Raw genomic sequence first — 9,676 nt, 5'->3', positions numbered from 1 at the left:
GAGAGGAAGGAAGAAGTACAACATTGGCTATCACCTCATCTTTAATAGAAAGTAGTCACTTTCTATTGTATTATTGTATGGAACATACTTATACTAAAACATTATTCTTTATTTGAAATTCAAAGATAAGTGGGCCTACTGTATGTTTCTTTTTGCTATTAATAAATCTGACAACACTGAAATAAACACACTTTAAGTTGTGTACGAAATACTTTGAATACTTTGTCCCTTTTCTTCCCATCTCAGATTTTTCTTTTAATTCAAATAGACTGAAAAAATATGTGAATCTGTTTGAGCCAGTCCTATTTATTATATATGTACATATATACACACATAACCAAATGTACATAATTTATACACACGACACAGAGTGCGCCCAATGTTATAGAGCATGTAATACGCACACTCACGGAAAGCACCTATACACGAACAGAATTGACTATGTTGTTGATATGACCATTCTGTGAAATGTCTCCAGTGGCCTGTCGTCCTGCCCTTCAGTTTTTTCAAGTAGGAGCCTAAGGAAGACGTGGTCTCCATGCGGATTTAGACCCTGGCGAGCCTCAACGCGGAACCAAAGAATGAGCGAAATCGGTTGCAGTGGAGGTTTATTTACACCAAGACACACACCTCTTCACTTTGGCCACACAGACCTGGGGAAATGTTTTGCCAACGTACTCGCGATAGTTCCCATGGTTTCCTTTGCTCCCAGCGGTTGCGCGGGCTTGGTTTTTGGAGCAAAGACAACGGATACTGCTGAGGCTCCTGAGAATGTGCCGTTTTCGAAGCTGCAGTAGCTCCAGTGTCCTGTTCTGTAGTGCCAAGAGGGAGGCCTCGGGCTCCGGGGAGGATGTGTTGCAGTTCGTCCAAGAGCCCCAAGGCCAGCAAAGCCTCCCATTCTCCGCTGGGGAGAAGCTCTCGCTGGAACGCTTGCTCTCTGACTGGGGAATGGAATGGGCTCAGTCAAGGCTCCCAAAACCAGCCCTGCTGCTCCCACTTGTGGTCCCATTCTCAAGAGCGGCTCTCTGCGCCGCGGGGCATGACTTTCGCTTCTGCCTCCTCGTGCGCCTATTGCGGCAACTACTCACGCTCCTGCGGGACGAGGACAGGGAGGTGAGCCCGTGGCAGAGGTGAGTGATATCATGGCCGCACCTTCGCTCTAAGAGGCCCGCTTGCCTTCAGCGAGTCCGCTTCATCTTTCAGCCCGCTTCTGACCATTTGCATTTCGCTCCTTCTACTTTCACTGCGCCCATTTTCATCCTTTTCCGCAATCTATCCACGGCAGCTCCTTTTTCGCCCTTCTCTTTTACATTCTTACTCATCCTTGGGCCTCTTTGTAGGGTGTCCCGGTCTCCCTCCACCCTCTTTCGCCTCTCATCTCGGGGCAGACACGGCTAAGGGTCACAGACCTACGTATAGCATTTGTTTTGTGTTATCATTCGTGAACATATTTTTATTCTCCACTAGACTGAGCTCGTGGAAAACCAGGACCCCTATTTTATTCATTACAGAATTTGCAATGCCTGGCACTTAGTAGGGGCTCAACCTACTGAATGTGTTGTGTGTTGAGTGAATTATCGGTTTGAGATCCTAACAGACTAAGTGGAAATTCCTTGTAGGGAGTTGGAAAGGGTTGAGCTTAAGGGTTTAAATTGGAAAGGAGAATACCTTCCTCTGAGACGAGATAATTGGATGAATGTAGGCAAAGTGATGTGCTAAACTGCAGATTTACCTTGAGGAATATCTTAAGTGGTCTCAATCTTGACCCTGAAGAATGAGAGGAGAGTGAGATGAGTTTTCCTCTAATGAGAGTGAATATTGGAGTGTGAAGTAGATGGTTTGAGAAGGAAAATAGTTATAATTATTGCTGTGTAAGTACTCATATCAAATGTTTATTGAGTGTTTCAGGTACTATACTGAGTGCCTTACATGCACTACAGTTAAAAAATGAGAAATTTAAAAACGTTGCAGGTATTGAGGGATAGATTGAAATTCCAGCAGTTGGGAGATGTCTTGATTAGTCTTTTTCTTCCACTAGTGGGATATAATAAAGCATAGTGATGAGAAGGACTGCTTCTGGATTGAGACTTTCTGAGTTTGTAAGCCTTACTTTGCCACTTAATACCTGTGTGACCTTGGTAACCTCTCCAAGCTTCATTTTTTTTTTTCAGCTGTAAAAGGGGGATACAAATAGTACTGACGTTTTTAGGGTTATTGTAATGATTTAGTGCCTTGAACATAATAAACATTTCACAGGTGTTGGCTATTAGGGTTTCATGCCTGGGAGCAGAAGCAGTAAAAACAGTCCTGAGTTAGGTTGGAGATACACATTTTTTGCCCATGTGGGAGAGGTGAGTGAAACTACTGCACTTTTCCTCTGAGGAACCCTCCTGCCTTTGGGATAGAAAGGTCCTCCCAGTTTGTGTCAATCAAAAAAACTTCTTATTTTAGAATCCTAACCAAAAGATGTAAGAACAACTTGGGTAAAATTTGCATTTGTGCACATAGAAGATAAATAATTTATCTTAAGGCACAGATAAAACCAGGTAGCAGCAGGGACTGTTACAATCATCTGCTCTTCACCAGGTTGATGAGGGAAGGATTCCCACCCTTTGTGTTATGGAGTAGCTGAACACAGGACAGATGAGATCAACAGCGGTTTATTAATCACATATATTCACAGCTGGAATGGGAGAGAACACAGTGTGCCACGAAGGGCCACACCGAGGTTGCTGTTGGTAAGACAGTGAATAATCAGGGGCTGTGGGAGGTAGACTTTGTAGTATCAAGAAATTGAGGTAATACCTGCTTCCCCTTGGAAGGATATAATTGGCTTGTTTGAATAATTCCACAGGCTGACAGTGTACTAAAATCTGCTACCCAGAGATAAGATGGAACTGCGTCTGGTCTCTTTGAGAAGCGGGGTCATTTGGCTAGGGGACCTTATTTGCAGGCGCAGAATGGAGAGGGGAATTCGCGGTTAGGCTATTGGGAGCCCTCCTGGTTTCCCCAATTGCCAAGGTAGTCCACAATATTGGGCCTTAATTTTGTGCCTCACACCACAAAGACTGTGTGTCTTTATAGTCTGACAGGCATCCTTGGTCCCTATACTCATATTCCAAGAACCGTTAGATGTATGTTTACTTTTAGATTGCCTGCTCTTGAAATGGGAAACCCTCTGAGTCTAACACTGTATACTTATAATAGCTTTTCCCTGAATAAAGAAGTAAAAACAATTTATTCAAGCAATGAAATCAAATATATTTCTTTTATAAGGATTTTTATAGATGAAAGCAGCTAAACTTTGGGGAAATTGAACCTCTCTTAGTTTTCTTTTTTTAGTTTATGAGTAACAGCAAAAATTAAAACAATAAATGACAAACGTTATAATACAAAAAAAAATTAATGTCCTCCAAAGAATAGATAGGTAAGGTACTTTTTTTTTAGAAGGAACTAAAGGGAGTCTAACATACCTAAGAATTAAAACATTTTGCTCATGGATTTTAGCATGCTAATTGTTTTCTTTAAATTTTATTCATGGAGTGCTAATTTCCTATTAATAGAAGAGTTCAGTGTTAAAACAGATAATACATTTATATTTTGATTTTTTTCCTCAACCCAGGAGCAGATTGCATTCCAGATAATAGTATTACACAGCGATTTTTAAAAAATGAAGATGCCAGTGTAGTTTGGTTTAGTTAATTTTTCTGTATCCAATACTATGTGAAATATTAATCCTTTTTTTTTTTTTTTTTTTTTTTGCTTATTTCTTTTCTCTTTGGTGTTGCTCATAAGTTTCTTCTTCCCTCTCATCTATTTCTGTGTTTAGGTTGAGTTGAGGCAATGTGCTTCACAGGTAAACCTGTAATTTGTGACAAGGTGATAAAGCATTATTATCTGAAGTGTATTCTTATAGATACCCTTGGGAAATGCTTAAAGGACTGGAACTCATAGAATTAGTGTCAGAAGGAACACTAAAAATAATTTTCTAGGCAATACCTAAATTATTGCAGATGTGATCTTCAAAGGGAAAGATTATACAATATAGAAGGTCCCTTTCTAAAGTATTATAGAACTTTATTTATTGATTTATTTGCTTTCTTTCTCTCTTTCTTTCTTTCTGATGTGGGGTCTCACTCTGTCACCCAGGCTAGAGTGCAGTGGCATGATCATGGCTCACTGCAGCCTTGACCTTCCCGGCTCAAGTGATCCTCCTGCCCCAGCCTCTCGAGTAACTGGGACTACAGGTGCACACCACCACACCTCGCTAATTTTTAAATTTTTTGTATAGAAGGGTCTCACTATGTTGCCCAGACTGGTCTTGAATTCCTGGGCTCAAGCTGTTCTTGTGCTTTGGCCTCCCAAAATGCTGAGATTATAAGTATGAGCCACCATGTCAAGCCTACTGTAAAACTTTAATAATACTTATTTTCAGAATTATCTGCAATAAAACAAATATATATAAATATAATATATAATAATATATAATATATACTTATATGTTATATAAATATAATATATATTATATATTATATATATGTTTATATATATACACACACACACGCACACACACACAATTTTTTACCATGACGTAGCCTCAGGTCCTGAGAACATGTGTCCCCCAAATCTCTTTAGATTGTAGCTTCTTAGGGTCTTCTTGCTCTGAGGAGACAGAACAGTTGCTGCTCTACCACTTCTTTTTCACATGCTTAGAATAAAATTATGATATCTTCCTCAGACTTCTTATATACAGTTTCTTTCATCTTTCCTTCTGATTCTGATTTCTCGATTTTTGCCCTGTGGTTTCTTCTGAAAATATAAATCCTCCATGCTGCTTTTAGTTTGAATAGTGCTTGCAATCTACAAAGCATTGTGCAAATGTAAGTTATTTTATTATTATGAAGGTGGCAGACCCTTGAACTGTGGTTTTTTCTTTTTTTTCTTTTTTTTTTTTTTTTTTTTTTTTTGGCAGTCTTGCTCTGTCACCCAGGCTGGAGTGCAATGGCATGATCATGGCTCACTGCAGCCTTGACATCCCAGGCTCAAGTGATCCTCCCACCTCAGCCTCCTGAGTAACTGGGACTACAGGCAAGCACCACCATACCTGGCTAATGTTTTAAATGTTTTGTATAGATAGGGTCTTGCTATTTTGCGTAGGCTGGTCTTGAACTCTGGGACTCAAGTGATCCTCCCACCTTGGCTTCCCAAAGTGCTGGGATTACAGACATGAACTGTATTCTTATGAAAGCAATCCAATGCTTGTTTTTAATGGTTCTTGGACAATTGTCATTGTTGCTGAAAAGTTTTAAGTTTATGTTTTTATACTCTATGGTCCATATTTCATCACTTTTCTAATTCTTATAACCATTTTCTTTAAATTCAGCTCTGCTGAACATATGCAAGTAGAGAATGAAGAGCCAAAGAAATGTACTACTTCAGTTTCTACATCAGAAGGTATTTTTAAGATACAGACCTTTCTTGAGAAGTTAAAAAATGTTTATAAATAGTTGAACATTAGACTTTACTTTTATTCAGATTGCCTATCATCTATTCCTTTTCAGTATTTCAAATGTAGTAAGATTGATAATCAGAAATACTTTTTTAGAAGTTACTTTTTTATTTGTATTTTTTATAGAAAAAAAGTAGTCTAGTCATTCAAGTGAAAGGTCCAAGAAAGGAAGAAAAAAAAATTTATCGAAAAGAAAACACAAGAAGTATTCTGAAGATAGTGACAGTGACTCTGATTCTGAAACAGACTCTAGTGGTAAGAAAGCCAACAGCGTCCTGCAAGCCTTGCTTCAAAACTAGTTTTATTTCTTAAAACTTATTTTAGAAGAAGGTTCCTGAAAACAATAATAATAATACTGAAGAGTTTTTGAACACTTGCTAACCTTGTGCTAGGCATCCCCATAAGTGCTTTATATTCATTTATTGCCATCTAATCCATAAATAACTGTAGGGTACTTCTTATAGATGAGGAAATGGCGACAGAGCAGGTTATAAGTACTATCCCCAAGGTCACACAGTTGGGATTCAAACCTAAGCAATTTGACTCCAGATTGGTTGTGCATAGTTGTACAAAGCACGTGGCACCAGACCACGTCAGGGGATTGGGCTGTACCAAAGTAAGCCTTACAGGGCTGCATCAGCCCAGTGGAAGGGCTTTTTGGTGTAAATCTCATGCCCAGTGGGCACTGCTGTACAGTTTCCAAAAAGGCACTCCCTTTAGACTGGCTGCCAATTTATGGAAGGCACCCCATCTGGGGTAGTGCATCACAAAAAGCCACCTTTTTTATGCCCTCTCCTGGCTAATAATTGACCAGAGGGTTCTTCTTCTTGGTTGGCATATTCCACAAAGGCTCTGCTTCCTCTGATATTGCCCCAGTTTCCTGGTCCCCAATGTCACTTTACTTCCTTGCTGCTGGAAAACCAAACTTTCTTAAAGCACACATCTAAGCATGTCAGTCTCATACTCAAAATCCTTCAATAGTTCTCCATAGCCCTCAGGGTAAAGTTCAGACCCTGACTGATCCTTCTCTAATCACATATACCCTGTCACTCTTTCTTGCACCATACTCTGTAGCCTGAAAACTAACTTCCTTCCTTCCTTCCTTCCTTCCTTCCTTCCTTCCTTCCTTCCTTCCTTCCTTCCTTCGGCCTCCCTCTGTCACCCAGGCTGAAGGGCAGTGGCTCGATCTCTGTTCACTGCAACCTCCACCTCTAGGGTTCAAGTGATTCTCCTGCCTCAGCCTTCCGAGTAGCTGTGACCACAGGCGGGCGCCACCATGCCCAGCTATTTTTAAAAAAAAAATTGTAGAGGTGGGGTCATGCTGTGTTGCCCAGGCTAGAACTGCTTTCTGTTTCCTCAGTATTCTATGTTCTTTCTATTGACTCTATTACTTGGTAGAGAGGCCCTCTGCCTACAATACCAGTCTCTTTTTCCAACAAGCTTGGCTTACTCATTGCAACAATGGGCATGCAGTACTTTTGTAATCAAATAACTACTCTAAGAGCCACCTTTCCTGGTCAACCATTCCTCAACCACCCTCCTCCAATCAGTCTGATTTTGAGACTCCTCTGTGTGTCCAGAGCAACCCAAGCTTCTGTCACTCTGGATTGTATCAATCTCTTTACCTATTTGTCTCCTCCATTAGACTGAGCTCCTAGAAAGCGTTCTCCTTCCCCACTCCAACACACACGTAGTTTTCTTTCCCTTTTTATCATGAAAATCTTCAAATGTTCAGAAAAGTAAAGGGAATAGTGTAATTAATACTATATACTTTAGTACTCAGGTTTAACATTTGTTAGCATTTTGATATGTTTGCTTCAAATATAGATTTTTCACTAAGGTATTCAAAGTAAATTACAAATGTCATCACACTTCAATACAAAATATTTCTATGCATCTCTTTAAAATGATATTTCTTAACCATAATACCATTAACTTATGAAAAAATTAACATTAATTTCTCATATCATCTAATACCTAATGTGACTTTAATAATGTATATATCCCCAGTGCCTAGCACAGTTCCTGACAATAGTAATAAATGTTTCAATGAATAAATTTCTGTGTAACAACAAATGAGAGACAGCAAAAGCATATATATTTACTCAAAAGTATTGAGGTTTTAAAGGTAACTTTTTCAAAATTATAATGTGTTTTAATTTGCAGATGAAGACACAAAAATGAGAGCGAAGACAGCTAAGAAAAAGGAAAAGAAACAGATGGCCAGATTTTTTTCTTTAATTTTTATTATGGAAAAGGTCAAATGTGTATAAACATACATAGAATGGTATAATGATCCCTCAGGCACCTAGTACCCAGCTTGAACAATTAACAACTTGTGAGAAATTGCCACTGCCCCCTAATTAATTTGAAACCAATCCCAGGTATAATGTCATTTATAAACAATTCAGCATGTTTCTCTAAAAGACAGTGTATTAGTCTGTTTTCACACTGCTATAAAGACATACTTGAGACTGGGTAATTTATAAAGAAAAGAGGTGTAATTGGTTCATAGTTCTGCATGGCATGGGAGGCCTCAGGAAATTTACAATCATGGTGGAAGCCAAAGGGGAAGCAAGGCACATCTGACATGGGAGCAGGAGAGAGAGTGAGATGGGGAAGCACCAGACACTTAACAGACAACCAAATCTCATGAAAACTCACTCAGTATCATGACAACAGCATGGGAGAAACCCATCCATTCAATTACCTCCCAACAGACCCCTCCACTTGTATTGACATGTGGGGATTACAATACAAGATGAGATTTGGGGGGGGACAGAGGCATATCATATCAGATGCACATTCTTTTTCTAAAAACATAACTACAATACCATTATCATGCCTAAAAAAATTAACAATAACTCCTCAACTCTCATCACACTCCATTTTTAAATTTTTGTTGTTTTCTAGCCTAGCAGTTTCACATGAGGAAGACAGCATAAAGAAAGCCAAGGTCTGACTGCTTCTTTTTGATGAGAATATGAATCAGGGAACTACCTCCTCCCTCTTGCTTCTCCTAGCAGTAAACAAAAGGTTCCCTTTTTGTGTTTTTATCATCAGGAACCAGGGTCCTTTCAAGGAGGTTGAATGAGACAAAATACATTTGAATGCATGATTGTCAGCTTCTGAGCTGGAGAATATGCAACAATATGCCTTCTGGGCTGGGGATGGAAGAGAAAAGGGAGAACGGCCTCATTCTGGCTTTGGTGGAGTCTCCTCTTGTGTTCCATTTGATGCAGAGGACCTTTGGGCCAGAATGGTTCCTATTTCCCTATGTCCTCCACAGAAAGGGAGGACAGTGAACAGAATTTGGAATATACTAGATAGATGTTTGGCTACCACCTTCCCATAGAGCCCTATGAGTAGCTTCTTAGGAAGATTCCTTTAGACTACAGGGTTGTGTCTGAGCTCTTCAGCACAAATGGAGACGGGCCCTGTCTTGAAACACTGTTCTTTTACTAGGGACTTTCCCCACCGCCATTTTGCATATGTATGTATGTGAGATGTACAGGGCCTATTGGTGATTGAGGTATGTCAGCTCATAAAATGGGGCTTCCTTGTAATTCTGTTTAAATGACTTTTCCTTTGAAATTCTTATCCATATTTTATTTGGCACACAAAACAGATATACAGTTGACCCTTGAACAATGCAGGTTAGAGCTGCATTTGTCCACTTACATGTGGATTTTTTTCAATAGAGTTGCCCCCGCGTCCCCCCCCCCCCGCCATATCCATAGGTTTCACACCCGCAACCAAATGCAGATCAAAAATACAGTATTCGTGGGATGCAAAACCTGCAGATAGGTAAGGCCAACTTTTTGTATACTTGGATTCTGCAGGGCCAAATGTGGGGCTTGAGTATGCATGGATTTTGGTATCTGCAGGGGTCCTGGGAACCAATGTTTACAAGGAATTCACAGCTTTGTTTTAATATAAAATGTGCCTTATAAAAAATGGTGCACTGACTTTTTTGTTTAGTCAATTCATTTAACAGACATTTGGTGAACTGCACTTGAGGATGTGCCATGCAGAATTTGAATCTGGCAGAAAAATATTTTGGAAAAATTTATAAAAAGCAGGCCTAAGAAAATGGAGACTACAAATGAATGCTGATGACAGGGGCCTATACCAGGCCAAACAAAGTCAGGGCAAAGCAAGGCATAG

General features: G+C 39.7%; 1 protein-coding gene across 2 annotated transcripts in view; it reads left to right on the top strand.

Moving 5' to 3' along the window:
- Nucleotides 1-663: 663 nt before the first annotated feature.
- Nucleotides 664-9,676, top strand: part of LOC114669783 (putative uncharacterized protein CXorf42) — a 109,832-nt gene continuing 100,819 nt past the window's right edge. For both annotated transcript variants that reach the window (XR_013413195.1, XM_028842451.2), the window contains exon 1: nucleotides 664-1,130. Coding sequence is in view for 1 of the 2 variants with exons in the window: in XM_028842451.2 (XP_028698284.2) it covers nucleotides 772-1,130 (359 nt within the window). In the remaining variant the exon portion in view is untranslated. The remainder of the gene's footprint in view (nucleotides 1,131-9,676) is intronic.

The sequence above is a fragment of the Macaca mulatta genome, chromosome X (genome assembly GCF_049350105.2).
Source record: "Macaca mulatta isolate MMU2019108-1 chromosome X, T2T-MMU8v2.0, whole genome shotgun sequence".
In the NCBI taxonomy this organism is placed as follows: domain Eukaryota; kingdom Metazoa; phylum Chordata; class Mammalia; order Primates; family Cercopithecidae; genus Macaca; species Macaca mulatta.
Note: the sequence above shows the minus strand (reverse complement) of the source record. Positions and strands in the feature narration are given on the sequence as shown.